We start from the raw sequence: 18,080 nt of genomic DNA, 5'->3' as shown, positions 1-18,080 counted from the left end.
TAACAGCATTGTTCAAAAAAAAAAACCTTTTACAGGAGGAGGAAAAAACCTTCTTAACGTTGAGGATAATTTTGGAGCGATTCTATTGACACATTTCACATGACATTTTCAAACAGTGTGAAGGACAGCTGCTGTGTTCAAATGATGTAGAGCAGTGGTTCTCAAACTGTGGTAGGTGTAACACTAGTGGCACGTGAAGCAGCAAGTGGTACGCCAAATGACCTCGAAAAATTTACTACTTAATTAAGGAATTTATTCATAACTGAAAATATACAGTTTTTGTGTAAATTACATAATGTTTCACAGTTTTCAGAATTAGTTGTAGAAAAACACAACGTGCTACACACACTGTAGTTGGTTACGTCTGTAAGGGCCTCCGTTCCTCCTCTTTTTCCAGGGAGGGAGCACGATCCCCCAATTTTCTGAGAAATCCGTGTAAATAAAGCCCAGTTTCATTTGCTTTTTGGACAAAAGCAAAGCCCTTTATTATGAAAAGGGCAAAGGCTAAAATGAGAAAAACAAGCTGAGACCAAGCCCGAGAAATGCTCTGGAGCCCAGAGGAACTAAGTCCACAGGCAAAAATAGAGAAGAACTAATCGAGAACTGTGTACATGTGACGACAAAATAGAATAAAACACTCGGCTGAAGGAAACCGTGGCCGTTCTTCGCATCATTACAGCCCTGAGACAAGGTTTAAACCAGCGCCACCCCTCCTCCACCTACTGCTACAAGCGCCGAGAGCCACTGTGACCTGCTCCCGGCGCCGCACTGTTTTCACCTGGAGCCTGTTAAAGCACAAAGCTGATATTACACTGACCTCTTGTTTTTATTTCTTTCAAAACGCTTTTTCCCCATAAATTTGATGTGTTCATAAATGTATAATTGTGGTTAAAACATTCAGTGTAGGCCTATAGTTCTCGTGTTCTCTCTATAATTTTCAGTTATTATTTTAGATAATTTGTGTTAAGACAAATTTCAAGTAAAAAAAAAAGCAACAAAAACAAGCAAAAATTCAAGCAGGATTTTGCAGAATGCCCCCGGCCCAGAGGGAGGAGCAGGGGCCACATGTTTCTGTAAAAATCACAGGTGGTACTTGGTCTAAAAATGTTCAGAACCACTGATGTAGTAAACTAAACAACCACAATCACAAGATACATGCGTTCCTTGGATAGTGGCGATATTATATAGATTTTCTTTATATAAATGTATGTAAAACACTATATAAACAAATCTATTTTTGACGACGACTGATGCTAAAATGGTCCAGCGAACGAACCAATATGGGCCATAACCGTCTCATCCCCCGCCCTCTGACCTGCGGTGTGTTTCCGGGGCGTGGTGCGGACCGAATACTCAAAGTCCGGTACGCTCTTGTCGCTGAGGTGCAGGTGGTAGTTCCTGGCCTCGTCCAGAAGATCTCTGCAGTTCAGATTCGCTTTAATCATCTCCTCCTTCGCCACAGTTCCGGTGAGAAAATCCACTGGGAGAAGAGGAAGACGCACCTGACAGAGACAACACAAACAAACACGGGCTGCAGAGACAGACTATACACAGCCAAATACATGTGGAATGGCTTTACACTATACGCTGGAACATCTCTGTGAGGATTTGATGGCATTTACACCATGGAAACTTTAGCAAAGTCAGCTATTGATAGTGGATCATTATTTCCTGATCATAAGCACCACTCGCTCCATCTCTCCAGAGAACACCGTTCCACTGCTCCACAGCACAATACTGACAGGCAGCAAGAGCAGATTTACAGTATTCCCGGTTCTAAGTGTGTGCCACAAGGCAACAACAGCAAAGACAATCTCGCTCTGAGCGTGAGGAGGCACTACTGAGAGGAGCCAAAATGCAAAACGGGATCCCTGAGTAAAAACTGAGAAAACGAGAATGGCAAAAGAAAGAGAACAGAGTGAAAACGGCTAAAAACCAGAGCTTCTGCTCCTCGCTCCTCACTGCTGTGCGCTCGGGGTCGGGGTGAACAGCGAGCGGCTCGTTATCATTTAAAGGAACAGGTGCTGAAAGCGGGCGTTCTGAACAGGGGCTGTTTACACAGGGGGAGAACACTGCTGTGGTGTGTGATCCTCATGGTATTTTGATTAAAGGAGGTCACAAACATTTCATTAAGACCTGGAACTATGTTCCCTCATGGAGAAGGAGTAGAACATTCCCCTTTTAAAGGAACAATTGGGTTTATTTCCCATGAAAAATTCATGAATAATTATCTGATATCTGATATAAAATACAGTTGTTTTGTAGTCCCTGAATGAACCAGTTTATGGTGATGTTTAAAATATACTTGGCACATAATCTCTGAAACATCCAGGCCACTAGGTGTCAGTATAACACCTGTTTCACAATGTAAAAGAGAATCTGGGTGAAGAAGGGTGACTGCTCCTTTAAGGTGTCCTCATTACTGACCTGGGACATGATCTGGTCGAGCCAGAGCTCATGGTGCTGGGGGTTGGCCTTGAGCCACTTGACGGCTGCGTTGTAGACCTGCGTCTCTGAGTGGATGTTGAGGTCACTGGAGCTCAGCAAAGTTTTGAGATGCTGTGGAGAAACGCAGGGAAAATCCTCACACTCCACGACCTCGCGGAAGTGCTCGCAGGCGTAGCGGTCAGCCATGTCCATCAGGTCCACGCGGTTGTGGCTCTCTGCGAAGGTGCGGACGGCCAGGCAGTTAGACGGGTGGAAGTGCGCCTTCATGTACTCGCAGCAGGCTCGGGCCACCAGCTCCACCTGTGATTCCAGTCACATCAGCTCTGTTCAGATTAATTCCATTCATATACATTTTATTTAGACAGAAAAAAATGATAGAAATGAGTTTGTGTAGAGATCAGAACATATAAAAACCAACAAGCGCTGTTAGAAAGTCAGTCTGAGAGTAAGGATAACAAAATTCACAAAATGCAAACACTTAAAACCAGAGTGTCAGCGTGAGAACGAGAAATGATTCTACAGCTAAAACCTGTATCAACATCCGTGTGTTTGTTTTTACTGTGGTTATTATGTCATGTAAGAATGACAAGTTGTGGTTTGCCCTGTGCTAAATGATTGTTGCTATGGTAACTACGCATAATATGAGCTGTACATAGAGAAAATTCAATCAGCTTGGACGTTAAATCAATAATCAACCTGAAAGTGAATTAAAAAACTAATCAAAATGTATTTATAAAGTGCTTTTTACTAGAAATGTTGTCACAAACCAGCTTCACAGAATTAGTACCAGAACAAGACATAATACGACTCAGAAAGCCCCAGGTGAGCAGCCAAAAGCAGCAGTGGCAAGATAAACCCCCTCAAGGAAGGACTCATCCTTCTCTGACCAAACTACTAATAGAAATTAACAGTATCATAGGTTAAGTCTGTCATTAGGTTCTGATGTAAAAATGATGGAAGTAATTTGGATTAAGGCAATAATAACGTAATATATAAAATTTTATAATTTATATATATATAAATATATAAATAAATAATGTGATAATGGAATGTATCTGGACAAATTATAAAAGTAATGAAAAACAACAAAAGACTGGTGTTGGAAACATCAGTCTGAGGGTTACTGAATTTAATGTGAATCTGAATCTGAATGTAAATATAAACCTGAACGTGAATCTGAAAACATGAATTTGAATGTGAACAGAAATGTAAACTGAATTGTGAATGTGAATCTGAATAGAAGTCTGAATGTGAACATGAAGGTACACCTGAATGCGAACCAGAACACAAACCTAAAAGTGAATCTGAAAATGAAATTTGAATGTGAACATAAATGTGAACTGAATTTTGAATGTGAATCTGAAAACATGAATCTGAATGTGAACATGTGAATGTGAATCTGAACATGAAATTTGAATATGAATATAAACCTGAACGTGAATCTGAATTGTGAATGTGAATCTGAATAGAAGTCTGAATCTGGAAGTCAGTGTGAACCTGACTGTGAAATAGAATATGAACCTGAACTTGAAAATGTATTTGATTCTGAATTTTAATGTGAACTTGAATCTGAATCTAAATCTAAATGTGAAACTGAGGAAAATCCGACCTGGAGGATGCAGGCGGCGTAGAGTAGCGGCTGCACGTTCTCCACGGTGAGCGTGAGACGAGAGGAATACGCGAAACGCACCAAGTCCTGGATCGCGTCACCGTCAAAGTCTCGGATCTCTATCAGGTCCTGCTTGGCCTCTGCCATGTCCGACAGGAACATCGCACGGAAATACGGAATCACACAGGCCAGGACCAGCTTGTGGCATGGAATCAGTTTATTCCCCACCTTCAGTAGAGAGAGAGAGAGAGAGAGAGAGAGAGAGAGAGAGAGACAAAGTGAAGAGGGGTGGAGATAGAGAAAGGGCATGATAAACTTTTCAAGATGGGTGGTGACCATGGTGGCCATTTTGGATCCAACTTTTGTTTTCAATGGGAAGAGGGTCATGTGACACATCAAACTTATCGGGAATTTCACAAGAAAAACAATGGTGAGCACCTGAAACTACGGATACTGGATGCCTGTGCTATCATTTCTCCTGCGGTGTTGCTATCAGTGTGTGAAGAGTGGGAGAAGAGGGTTGCATTGACAATCCAACACAATGGGCAGCACTTTGAACACATTTTATAAGTGGTCAGAAACCTGTAAATAACTCATGAAAGAATAAAGTTACGGTAAAACCAAGCACACCATTGTTTTTCTTGTGAAATTCCCAATAAGTTTGATGTGTCACATGACCCTCTTCTCATTGAAAAACAAAGGTTGGATCCAAAATGGCCGACTTCAAAATGGTCGCCATGGTCACCACCCATCTTGAAAAGTTTCCCCCCTCCCATATACTAATGTGCCACAAACAGGAAGTTAATATCACCAACCATTCCCATTTTATTAAGGTGTATCCATAGAAATGGCCCACACTGTAATTTAACAAGGAGGTCTGTGATTTGATTCCTGGTGATGACTCTAATATCCTAGATCAGATACTTATCCGATTTGTGGGCATGACATTAATGTGAATGACCAGATTGGATTTTGTCTATTTGACTGCACGCATGCGCTTAGAGCTGTCACATCAGCATCGGCAGCGCTGCGAAACAAAAACACAGGAGAGGCTCCAGTTGCGTCCCGAACAGCACCGCACTCCCTACTAGTGTGTGCACTTCAAAGGGTGGAGGGAGGCAAGATCTGCCAAATCCAATCTGAGCAAATGAGTCTCAGCAAACGATGAATGAGGCTTGTGATGTGAACATGGCCATAGTTGAGGAAAAACTCAAACACTTTGGGAGAAATATAACATTTTGAAAACCGGCTTAGTTTCGACAACAGGCTTAGTTTCATGGTGTAAACCAGTGGTCACCAACCTTTTTACGTAGAAGATCACCCTTTGAAATCTGAGCAAATGAAAGATCTGCCAGACTTAGGCTGCTTACAAAGCTGTGTATGTGCCCATCGCCTCCAATAACACCATTAAACTGTTTACATACTTCATTAATGTACAGCTGAGGGCTGGCTGTGGTACTTAGTGCCTGAGGAAACAGATGTTCTGACAATGTTGTGCTACTGATAACTATCTACAGCAGCCCTGCGCATGCCCCACAATATTTAATGTTTTAATGTTTTCATTGGAATGGCAGAAACAGAGCCGCAGCACTATTGGTCAGGGACACAAATTCAGTATTTGCGGATGCGATTTCTGTGTGACCGCGGATTTATGTGTCCCTGTTTAAATAGCTCGCAAACCACTGCGGATACAGAATGACGCAGCTATAGTAACTTAAAGGACATAACTGACGCAGCCATGGTTTATCGCAATCGACTGGTTGGTGACCACTGGTGTAAACTGCGTCGAAAAGCAATCAGTTCTCCAATGATTCTGATATGGTATATCCATCCATTATCTGTAAGCACTTATCCAGTTCAGGGTCACGGTGGGTCCAAAGCCTACCTGGATTTATTGAGCGCAAGGCAGGAATACACCCTGGAGCGGGCGCCAGTCCTTCACAGGGCAACACACACACTCACACACACACACCTACGGACACTTTTGAGTCGCCAATCTACCTACCAACATGTGTTTTTGGACTGTGAGAGGAAACCGGAGCACCCGGAGGAAACCCACGCAAACACAGAGAGAACACACCACACTCCTCACAGACAGTCACCCGGAGGAAACCCACGCAGACACAGGGAGAACACACCACACTCCTCACAGACAGTCACCCGGAGGAATAGTAACGTTATTAGTAGTAGGATTATTATGACTAGGTATGTTAGAAGAAAGAGTGAGAGCATGAAAGGGAATATTTTTGACAGAACCAACACAGAATCCAGCCCTGTGCCCATATTTACCTTGAGTGTGACGTCGCAGAGCTCTCCGTTCTCGTAGAACTGTCGGAGTGAGTTGTGGAAGTCCCTCCAGGCCTCCTGAGCCTCGAACACGAACGAGCCGTCCGCCTCACACTTGTCCAAGGAGCGAGACACACACTTGTTCCGGGTTTTCTGCGGCTTCCCATGTTCAGGAACCATGTCCCCTGGCGCCATGGTCTCTCACACACTCCACAACCTGCAGAGAGACAGAGGAGTGTTAAATAAACAAATACAGCATTTACAGTTGAAGGAAAATTCCAGAAAAGATGACAAGGTCCATGTTGTCAGGGGCTCCTTCGACACTGCCCTGACAGCACACCAAAATGGTCATGAGCTTTGGATAATGACCAAAGGAAAGGGACTGAGGATACAAGCGGCTAAATGAGCTTTCTCCAGCGGGTTTCTGGGCTCACTCTCCATGATCCGGAGTGTGGAGTAGAGTCAATGCTCCTTCGCGTTATGGAGAGCCAGCAGAGGCGTATCGGGGATCTGATAAGGTTGCCCCCTGGACATCTCCTGCTGGAGTAGACCCAGGATTATACACCCTGGGAAAACCTGGGTATCCCCAAGGATGACAAAGAAGGTGATGATGTATTAGTTATCACTGCAAAAGAAAATGAGTATTATAATAATTTGGGAAGTAATTGCATACACTTCAGACAGTGTAAGTGAGAACAGTTCTTATCTCTTGGACAAGAAAGAAATACAAATACAGATAAAGACAACACAACGCCCATAGGTAAGAAAAACAAAAGGTCATACCATTTCTTCACCTCACGAAAGCCCACCAGTTACAGCCCTGGCACATTTGCAAATGATGCTTCGATACATAAAGGGACACCCTCTGAATGGAGCCTCTGTGGGACACCCACCTCATCAACATTCATTCACAGCGCTGCATGAAAGCCAGCGAGGATTTAACAGCACCCCGGCCTCAAAGGGCTTTTTGTTTGTTTGTCTCTCTCACACACACACACACACTCTCTCTCAGGATGTGAGCCAGGGTCTCCTCACCCCCATTCAGACCCCCTGATTCGGAAAAACGAGGAGAGAACTTACTCACAAACTGAACTGAGTAGCATCAGCTGGTGATGAACAATATAATCACAAACACCAATCAGCCATAACATTAAAAATGACCTCACTGAATCTACACTCACTGTTCATTTCCACACAGGAGCTCGGTGTAGTCTCCAAATCTGTGGCTCTGTATACACTGTCTGCCCCCTTTCACCCTTTTTCACTGCTAAGGCCCCCCCTAGGACCCCCCACAGAGCAGGTATGATGTGGGTGGTGGATCACTCTCATCGCTGCAGTGACACTGGTGTGGATCAGACACAGCAGCGCTGCTGGAGTTTTTACGGGGTGCACTTTAAAGTCAATGAACTTACTAATTATAAACATTCAGATACGTAGTGTATTTAAAGTTATATAAAGTAAATACAGTGGGGAAGTATTTGATACACTGCAGGTTTTGCAAGTTTTCCCTCCTACACGGAATGGAGGGATCTGTCGTTTTTATCGTACGTTCACTTCAACTGTGAGAGACAGAATCTAAACAATATATATATATATATTTTGTACATTAACTGCACCTGTTTGAATTCATTACCAGTATGAAAGAAACCCTAGATCACTGTCAGTCATCCTCAGTCTGTGGCTCCATGCAAGATCTCACCTCGTGGTGTCAGGATGATTCTGAGAAAGGTCAGGAACTACACAGGAGGACCTGGTCCATGACCTGAAGAGAGCTGGGACCACAGTCTCAAAGATGACTTTCTGTAACACACTACGCCGCCATGGATAAAAATCCTGCAGGGCACGTAAGGTCCCCCTGCTCACGACAGCAAATGTCCAGCTCCCGTTTGAAGTTCACCAATGACCATCTGGATGATCCAGAGGAGGCATGAGAGAAGGTCATATGGTCAGATGAGACAAAAAATAGAGCTTTTTGGTTTCAGCGCCACTCCCGTGTTTGGAGGAAGAAGGAGGATGAGTACAACCCAAGAAAACCGTCGCAACCGTGAAGCATGGGGGTGGAAGCATCATCCTTTGGGGGTGCTTTTCTGCAAAGATGACTGCAGAGGATGGGTCGTGGCTGGGTATTCCAGCATGACAATGACCCAAAACACACAGCTGGGGAAACTAAGGAGTGGCTCCATAGGTCCTTGAGTGGCCGAGCCAGACCTAAACCCAATGGAAAACATGTAGAGGGAGCTGAACCTCAATGTTGCCCAGAGACAGCCCTGAAACCTGAAAGATCTGGAGAAGATCTGTATGGAGGAGTGAGCCAAAGTCCACAATGTGATTTCTGGATTTTTATTTATTTATTTTTATTCTGTCACTCACAGCTGAAGTGAACCTATGATAAAAATGTGATTTCTTTGTAGGTAGGAAACCTGCTACATATTTATATTCCCCACTGTATACAGTCACATATCTCACAGGCCACAGAAGGAGATTACACCAAAAATATATGGCCTTTATATGTTTCTCAAATGAAAACGAATCACACTTGGTTTAGTAGATACCTTTAATTCAGAGCGGTGAATAGAATCATTAAGATCTCAGATATGTTTAATATAAATAGTTTTTCCACAGATTAAAGACACGAGTATAACATCAACTTTTAGTTCCTTTAGTTTCTATTTATTTATTCTCTTTAACCGCGACCCTGAAATGAATAATGAATACATATTTATTCTCTTTCCCTTCGTCCTTGGGTTTGAGAGAGGCGCTGTAAAAGTGTAACCTATCATTATCTAGTTTTATTTCCTTGGCCCTTCAGTAGATATATGCGGATTCGCACGTTTCTCTTTCGACTCTTCCCTTCCACCTTAAATGTCGCTTCAGTTAATATCACTATGCTGCACCATTTAAGGTGGACCGGGGACTTGGCTTAAGAAGCTGACGTATTAGAAGCAAATTTTCACCTTTGCTGTATTTACAACTGAATCTAAACCACTTTGAAAGAAACTATAAAGAGCCACTGTGCTTAAATGTCATAAATAAAGGGTTTAATCCTATTATAATCTTGTTAGTGCTGTATCTAAATCTGTGGCTCTTCTCCGACAGCGACTGGAAACACTGGTAAATACGGACACTTTTCACACGTTTTCTCGCGGAAATTAACTTAAATAATCCACTGTCTCTCATGTTCTGGACTAAAAGATAGTCGCCGTGTTGTGTGTGTCAGAAACCGCTCTGTAAAAATGTGTTATCTGCAGTTTTACCTCATATTGAGTCAAACAGACACCGCTCACTCCTCTCTCCGGGTTGTTGTCATTGAGGAGCAAAGCATTATGGGAAATGTAGTTGTTCCACCATTGAGTCCAAGTGACATTTTGAAACGATTTTAACATAATTTCAGCGCATTTAAACAACACATTCTTGATTATATTTACTGTATTGTTTAAAAACATTAAATATGTTTATTCAGTCACAAATAATGCGTGTATTTTTGACACATCCTCTACAAGAAAAATAAATAAATAAATCTTTGTAGCTCCAGAACAGTCTACTCGTGATCTGTCTTTACACACATCCATGTAACAGTGGAACACAGTTCTCTGCAGATATAGCACTATACAGAAGATCTACACAATAATATACAGGTGCTGATCATGAAAAAGTTGATTTATTTCAGTAATTCCATTCAAAAAGTGAAACTTGTGTATTACACTCATTCGTTACACACAGACTGATATGTGTCAAGTGTTTATTTCTTTTAATTTGATGATTATAACTGACAACTAACGAAAACCTCAAGTTCGGTGTCTCAGAAAATTGGAATATTGTGAAAAGGTTCAATATTGAAGAAACCTGCTTCCACACTGTTATCAGTGAATTAACTCAAAACACCTGCAAAGGCCTTTAAATGGTCTCTCAGTCTAGTTCTGTAGGCTCCACACTCATGAGGAAGACTGCTGACTGACAGTTGTCCTAAAAACGACCATTGCCACCTTACACAGTCAGGGCAAGACACAAAAGGCCATTACTAAAGAGGCTGACTGTTCACAGAGCTCTGTGTCCAAGCTCATTAATAGAGAGGTGAAAGGAAGGAAAAGATGTGGTAGAAAACAGTGTACAAGTGATGACCGCACCCTGGAAAGGACTGTGAAACAAAACCCATTCAAAAATGTGGGGGAGATTCACAAAGACTGGACTGCAGCTGGAGTCAGTGCTTCAAGAATCACCACCACACCAGACGCATGTAAGACATGGGTTTCAGCGTCGCATTCTTTGTGTTGAGCCACTCTCAAGCAAGAGACAGTGTCAGAAGCGTCTCACTTCCAAAAAGGACTGGACTGCTGCTGAGTGGTCCACAGTTATGTCTCTGATGAAAGTAAATTTTGCATTTCCTGTGGAAATTGAGGTCCCAGAGTCTGGAGGAAGAGAGGAGAGGCACAGAATCCACATTGCTTGAGGTCCAGTGTAAAGTTTCCACAATCAGTGATGGTTTGGGTTGCCATGTCATCTGCTGGTGTTGGTCCACTGTTTTCTGAGGTCAAAGGTCAGCACAGCCATCTACCAAGAAGTTTTAGAGCACTTCATTCTTCCTGCTGCTGACCAACTTTATGGAGATTTCATTTTCCAACAGGACTTAGCACCTGCACACAGTGCCAAAGCTACCAGTACCTGGTTGAAGGACCATGGTCTCCCTGTCCTTAATCGGCCAGAAAACTCACCTGACCTTAACCCCATAGAAAATCTATGGCGTATTGTGAAGAGGAAGGTGCAATACGACACTTTTTTTTTTTTTAATGAATTTGGGGTATTCATTAGGTGTCAGTTATAATCATCAAATTAAAATTAATAAACACTTGAACTATATCAGTCTGTGTGTAATGAGTGTAATACACAAGTTTCACTTTTTGAATGAAATTACTGAAATAAATCAACTTTTTCATGACCAGCACCTGTAATTACTTATTTTGTACATTCCTAGTCTTTAACTCTCAGGTTTAATATAGTCTTTATTCCGGTTCTCCAGGTCAGGAAACGTCTGTTCTGGAAATCCTTGTATGCACACTTACCCACCACACACTGGACATATTAAACAAAACGAATAATCTCAGTTTATGGCTCTCTCCTGAAAGCAGTGGTGCTGTGTATGAGATGGATTTATTTTCCATGAAGCATTGACCATAGCTGTAAAATGATTGAAAAACATGTCAGCACTTATTCTCCCCTAAAAGCCACATGACTGACATTCTTTCACCTGTTATCAGCAAAACCGCTCTTAAACTTTAACATCTCTCTCTCTGAGCTCCTAGTTTATCATTACACTTTATTTCTGCTTCCAATAAGAGATCAGGTTTGTAACGTTTGCACTGATCAAACAAAGCATTAGTTACTCAATTATTACACCCACTGACCATACAGCACTTCGTATAACATTAATACTTACAGTAGCACTTTAAATGTGTGTTCTGACCTGGTTCTAACTCTTTCAAGAGTGTGTGCTCTTCTGTGAGATCGGACCACACAGACTCGCTATCGCTCCCTCCACCATCAGTGAGCTCTGGCCCCAGGAGGCCGCTTCCCCTATTGTTCTTTCTTGGAGCATTGTTAGGATTTAGCCACTGGGGCCTGGGAACACCACACAGGCTCTGACCCAAGAAAGAAATGCTATACACAACGCCACGTTGTTTAACTGTAAAAGGTTTTTAATACAGGGTTCTAAACACAACAAATCAGTCCAGAATTCAGAGTGAGCTCAGGCTGAGGCGAATGGTCCTCACAGTTCTTTCCTGAGACTCATTTGAATTTCCTCTTCTTTAGCAGCGCATCTCTGAGAGCAATCTGAGGTAAAACAACCAGAAAAAAACAGTTTTAACTGAAGAAATATCTTGATTTGATAATAAACAATAGGTGTGATGTAAATAGAAACAATTACAAAAGAGAAACTGTATAAATCTAACTTTTTTTAAAAAAATGAGTCGGACTTCGGTTGAGTGCATCAGTAAAATCCTTCAGAAACCATTTACTGAACCCAGGCCACACTCGTGTTATTCTGATATTACACTGATCACAATGTATCATTAACAACAGATAAAACATTTAACACACACAAATAAAACCTAAAGCCATTGATAGAGTCTAGGGTTGAGCCGTAACAGAATGAGGTGTGTGTCAGGATTAACGTATGGGAAATGAATAACTGTAACTGAGATGAGAATGTGGATGGAAAGGACACACTGTGGAGCGGCACTGTATCACTGTAGTAACCCGCACATCACCACAGCAGGAATATTCCACACCTTTGGAGGGCCCCCTGCTGGGCTGGAAAGTGTGTACGAGTGTTTTCTAGCCATTTATCTGTGAGGACTAAGATTTTTGAAAACTCTGGCCTCCTGTTCACCCCATAGAGGACGGCCGGCTCCCCCTGGGGGAAGTGTTTATTAGCCGCACTAGAGACCCTCAGGCTGGTGGATCTGTGTGATCTTTAAAGGCTAAGCAGCAGCTCTATGAAAGAGTCAAACAAATAAATCCAGTGGAGTTTGAGTTCCTAACTTGTGTTTATTGATCGTCAGAAAACATGTTATTTCTTACTAATTGAAGGAATAAGGTTTAAAAGACCGTTGGTCCAACGAAAGGTGTTCAAGAGCCTCTGTAACATGGAGGTAAACAGGGTAAGGACACTCACTTCGCCTGTTTTAGTTGGTGTTAGTTAGCGTTAGCTTGACTCGCTAAACTCGGTGGCTCAGATTATACTCGGCTACGTAGCTGCATTACGGAGGTTTATAGTGTCGGATGAATTCGAGTTCGACTTCGATCACATTTACAAGAATAACGGTACCTCTACATTTGAGTTTAGCTTATTGCTAGGCTATTGTCATGAATAATGTTGGTTATTTAGCTAGATACTGTCATAACAGTCAGTCGTAATGGTGTTTTAACGCGGCGTTGTTCAGCTGTTGTCCACCAGTGACGTCACGGTCGCGTTCGAGAATTTCCGTAGAGAGCTCGGGTTTTTCCGTCAGTTTAATAAAATTGTCAGTTTTAAAGCAAATTAAGCTGCTATTTTCATTTTAATTCATACTTATATCTGTCAGTAACTACAATAATGTGGAATATTCATGGAGGGTCATTAAGTGGTGCTTAGCCTTTAAGGCTGTTATGATTGGGCCAGACCCAACAGTGCTGCTGGAACAACACAAAATTTGCAGCAACAGGTGAGCTACTGTCTCTGACTTTACACTCAAGGTGGACCACTGCTGTGTCTGATCCACCAGAGCAAAACACACTCTTGGTGCCTTTCCACTGCAGTGGATTGGCTCGACTCGACTTGCTTTTTTTCTCCCCCATGATATGGAGACGGTGACGTCCCAAAACCCGTCTCTAACGGGAACTTTGAAAACCGTGTTGTTTGGACTGAACAAGGCTCCACCCCAGATCAGTTTTCGCTGGAGATTTTCCAGCCACCGACCCAAGGAGCGTTTGAGCATCTTCAAAACCACTCGGGGGAATGTTACGAGCTGCTGCTGTGAATCGGATAAACACAAACGTGAACGCTGCTGTAGCTTCAGAGGTTTTACAAGCAGTGAGTTTGTGCTGGAGCGCTGCGTTTCGTGATGATTGACAGGTCTCTGGCCAATCAGTACTCTGCAGGGTTTACACCTCACCATTTAGTACCGAGTCGACTCCAAGGACCAGATTTGGCCAGTGGAAAAGCTAAAGGGCCGAGCTGAGTCATGTAGGGTTCATGCAGTGGAAAAGCACAACACACCACTACATCACTGTCACTGAAGCTAAATAAACCATCACAAGACCTCTCTGGACATATCAGTAAACACTGTGGGCAGCTCTGTTTCTCCTGTTTTACCTGTTTCTCTCTGAAGGAGCGTTTGCCTTTGGTCCGGACGTTTTGACTCTGCCTCATCATCATGAAGTTCTTCTTCTTCCTCTTCTCCTTGTTGCTGGTGCTGGCAAACGGGTTCAGTTTACTCTTCCTCCTCACAAACTCCTTCCTGTCCGTCCTTCCGGCCTGAGGAGGAGGACAAAGTCAAGAAAAACAAAGCAGAGTCCAAGGACGAAAACAACAGAGAGTCCAGCAATCTTTCCAAACACCTCAGTCTAAGAGTCTGTTTTGAAAGATTGCTTAGTGTTGGGCTTTTGGTCCCCCCTCTATCCCAGGACTGACACTGCCCTTAGGCTCCCGTCAAACTGCTCCAGAGCATCCTTACACCCAAGTAGTTTTTCTATGACGATTATTCAAGCTGTGGAGGATGGTGATAAAGAAATAAAACTGGCAGCTTTGCTAAAAACATAGCTTTTCTTTGTTGTTTCAGAAACAGCTCTGGCTCCAGTTTGGCGTGTGATAAATGCTCCTCATGTTTATTTTCTGACGACACAGTGGGATGTCGGGGAGCGTGGGAGCACTGTTTGTGCTGATTGCTATACTCCAACTTTACAAACCACGCATCAGAGGATACATGTCGTGTAGTGGGAGCAGTGCAGCAGATCTCATACTGTGAAAGTGTGTGTGTGTGTGACGATTCTCACCATAGCTGTGGCCAGTCTGGTCTCTTTGTCTGATTTGGGTTTCTTGTGTAAACGCTCGATGTCTCGGAGTGTGAGCAGCTCCCCTCTGAAACACAACAATCACCATAAACATCACTGTCTGGATTCTCAGTTCATATGGGTTTTGATACAAACAACATATAATGAGCAATGTGTATTAAGCATCACAAGGTTAAAATCAATGTAAATAATGTAAGAAACTGATCAAAGATCCAGAAGCTCTGGGACACTCTGGGACACTCTGGGACACTCTGGGACACTCTGGGACACTCTGGGACACTCTGGGACACTCTGGGACACTCTGGGACACTCTGGGACACTCTGGGACACTCTGGGACACTCTGGGACACTCTGGGACAGAGCTGCTGCTTTGTTCTTGTTGTTGTTGTTGTTCCCCTACCTGCCCACCAGAGGTCACTCTGACTAATGCACTACTGCTGTGGCTGGAATTCGGGACACAGAGCCCCTGGCTGCAGGTCATGACTTGTTTTAAAACCAGAATAAAGACCTATTCATTTTAGTAAGAAAGGCTTTTCCGTAAAAGTAACTGACACTAAGCAAGATGTGGCTATACTTTTATTTTCTTTTGAAAAGGCTTCTAATAAATACCTCTACCGTTTGCTTCTTTAAAATGCTTCTTCAGATGAGTTATTTATTCATTTATTTAGTCTAACTTCAAGTGTAATGTTTTCATTTTTGTCGTAGCACCTTGAGATTGTGACCAAGTGAAAATGCATTATAAATAATTGGTGGACTCAGATCAGTGACGGTTGGTTGGCGAAGATGAAACACTAATCAATATGAAGAGAGATGGAAAAAACACAACAAAAATGTGGGCTGTGCACAGACTATGATTCATTTTGGAGGGTCCATGAGGTCCAGTGTTGTTTGAGAATGTTCCTATTTTAATAAACACTTTAAACTTATGGCCAATTAAGACTCGACTCGTCATGAGGCGGTGTCTCCGTACCTCTCCGTCTCCTCGTCCTCTTTTTTCCTCTTCTGTCCCTTCCCTGGCGCAGAGTTGACGTCTCTGGCCATCTGAGCGAGGCGGATCTTTTTAAAGTCGTCCTGAGTGAGGAGTCGACTGGAGCTGACCGCTGCTGCTTTAGCTTTCCTCTCCTCAGCGGGGATGCTCTGCAGCTTCTCCGCCTTAAAAACACACACAACGTTGTAGTGACACTTCATCCAGGTTCACACTGTGGAGTCTAAAACTCCTGTAATCCACTGAGGCCTAAACTTGGTAAAACAGTGGGTATTCTGAAGAAACATCTTCCCTTTGGGGGCCGTCTGGCCTTTAAAACCCTGAAAGATCTATAAAATCTAGTCCACGTCACAAACAATGCCATGATCTGTGTGAAATAACGAACAGATAAAAGCAAGAACAAAGAGTGAAGTTGGACACTCACCACTTCTTCCTGATCTTCATCAGACGAATGGTGCACATTCACCCATTCTCCATCATCATCATCATCCTCACTCATGCTGGCACTCTCCCAGCCCTCTGTAGAGAGAGAGAGAAAAGAAAAAGAGCTTTTCCTTCAAATACAAAAGGTATAAAAGGATAAAGACATTAGTGAGTGTTTGAAAGGTGTGTGTTACCTTCATCCTCTTCTCCTTTAGGCTCCTCCTCCACCTCCAGGACCTCTGCTCCAGGGATGTAGTCTTTAGCCTCCAGCTCTCCGTAGTCCTGGATTCTGGCCTCAGTCGACGACTCGGTGGGCTTCCCCTGACCCCAGAGAAAAAATCTACATCATCAAACATACCACATACAAACCATTCATATCACATTCATCACACGAGCGTACGCTCATCCCTCGATGTTGAAGCAAGGGCCAAATCGAGATAGTTCTGGATGCTAGGAACACCCCACAGTGGTCAGTACTGACCCAAAGTGGTGACAAGATCAAAGGCACCTAAGGCTCACTGATGTGGAACCGGTTCGGTTCCCGTTTGTGAACCTACTGTTGAACCGTTCTGCACATTTCCACCAGAATAAACAGTTCCAGAACTGGAAAAATTGTCCCCAGCTGGAAATAAAGAATAGTAGGTTCTTCAGTGTGAACTGTAAAAAGCTCCAGAAAGAGCTCAGAGTCTTACAAAATAACGTTATGGTGCAGTCGAGTTGGAGGCCATTTGCAGTGTTATATTGCCCTTGAAGGCATTCTGGGTAAAAGAGCAGAGAACCAGACGGACATTTTTGTTTTGAAATGGGAAAAGACCCAATTTCTGATTTCGGATTTGGAAAGAAAAAACATCTGTGTGTTAATTGGTCACTGTTCTCCGCTGTTCTCTCTGTTCTAGAGCTCAGCAGACGGCTGTAACAGACAGAGCTCTGCATCATTTCCACACGGGTCTCGTATCTCACTGTGATGTCACCGTGCTGTAAACGGTGGATTAACCATGACTCTGTCCTGACCCTATCCCTTTATCTTTGGCTCTGAATTCAGACACAGTGCTGGAACACAGCGCCCAAAGCAGCGCCCACCGATGATGATAATGATGATGTGACCTTGGTTCCCATTACAACTGGTGGTCCGTTGTCCTTGCTTGCACCTCTCCTGGCAGGTACTAACCCCCACACACCTCAATATCACACAAAAACACTATCTGCCCCACGATGTTCATTTCTAAAGGAGAGCAAACCGTGGAAAGGGCAAAAGTGAAGATACGAGGTTTGGTTCTCACCCTGTCCTTCCTGTGGAGCATGTGGGGGTTGAGATCTCTGAAGAGCTGGATCAGTCCGCGAGATGACATCACCACGTCTGCACAACACACACACACAGTATTTAATACACAGAATATCATATATAATACACAAGTGGAAGTCGGTCAGGATTTGGATGAACGTTGATGATGAAAGCTCAGAGATAATAGTAAAACACTCAGATATAACTCACTCTTGTCTTTGTGAGATTTGTACTGAGCGAGGTCCTGGAGCAGATCTTCATCCATAGACAGAGGACAACGGGCCACTATTTCCTTTATAGCATTGATCCTGACACAGAAGGAGAGACAATGCCGCCTTAAATTCAGGGCGTCAACACTGGGAAAGCCTAGTCCTGTGGGACCACCAACGGCACCAAAGCTACCCCGATGTGATCAAACCTCCCTGTGCCAGCTCCACATGCACCCTCAGTGGATTAAATCTCACTCGGTCCCACCTTAAAACAACACACACACACCCCAC

At 43.3% G+C, this 18,080-nt stretch overlaps 1 protein-coding gene across 1 annotated transcript in view; it reads right to left on the bottom strand.

The window, feature by feature from the left end:
* sdad1 (SDA1 domain containing 1) overlaps positions 1–18,080 on the bottom strand; it is a 39,470-nt gene that overhangs the window by 11,392 nt on the left and 9,998 nt on the right. Inside the window, exons 15-27 of the mRNA XM_066646368.1 lie at positions 17,791–17,888; positions 17,579–17,655; positions 16,493–16,619; positions 16,300–16,394; positions 15,861–16,042; positions 14,873–14,957; positions 14,193–14,354; positions 12,133–12,169; positions 10,655–10,749; positions 6,347–6,541; positions 4,058–4,285; positions 2,428–2,748; positions 1,316–1,502 (exon numbers count right to left, since the gene is read on the bottom strand). Of these exons, the coding sequence (XP_066502465.1) occupies positions 1,316–1,502; positions 2,428–2,748; positions 4,058–4,285; positions 6,347–6,541; positions 10,655–10,749; positions 12,133–12,169; positions 14,193–14,354; positions 14,873–14,957; positions 15,861–16,042; positions 16,300–16,394; positions 16,493–16,619; positions 17,579–17,655; positions 17,791–17,888 (1,889 nt within the window). The remainder of the gene's footprint in view (positions 1–1,315; positions 1,503–2,427; positions 2,749–4,057; positions 4,286–6,346; positions 6,542–10,654; positions 10,750–12,132; positions 12,170–14,192; positions 14,355–14,872; positions 14,958–15,860; positions 16,043–16,299; positions 16,395–16,492; positions 16,620–17,578; positions 17,656–17,790; positions 17,889–18,080) is intronic.

The sequence above is a fragment of the Hoplias malabaricus genome, chromosome 15, assembly GCF_029633855.1.
Source record: "Hoplias malabaricus isolate fHopMal1 chromosome 15, fHopMal1.hap1, whole genome shotgun sequence".
Taxonomy (NCBI): Eukaryota; Metazoa; Chordata; class Actinopteri; order Characiformes; family Erythrinidae; genus Hoplias; species Hoplias malabaricus.
The sequence above is the reverse complement of the archived record's forward strand: the minus strand, read 5'-3'. Positions and strand labels throughout refer to the sequence as shown.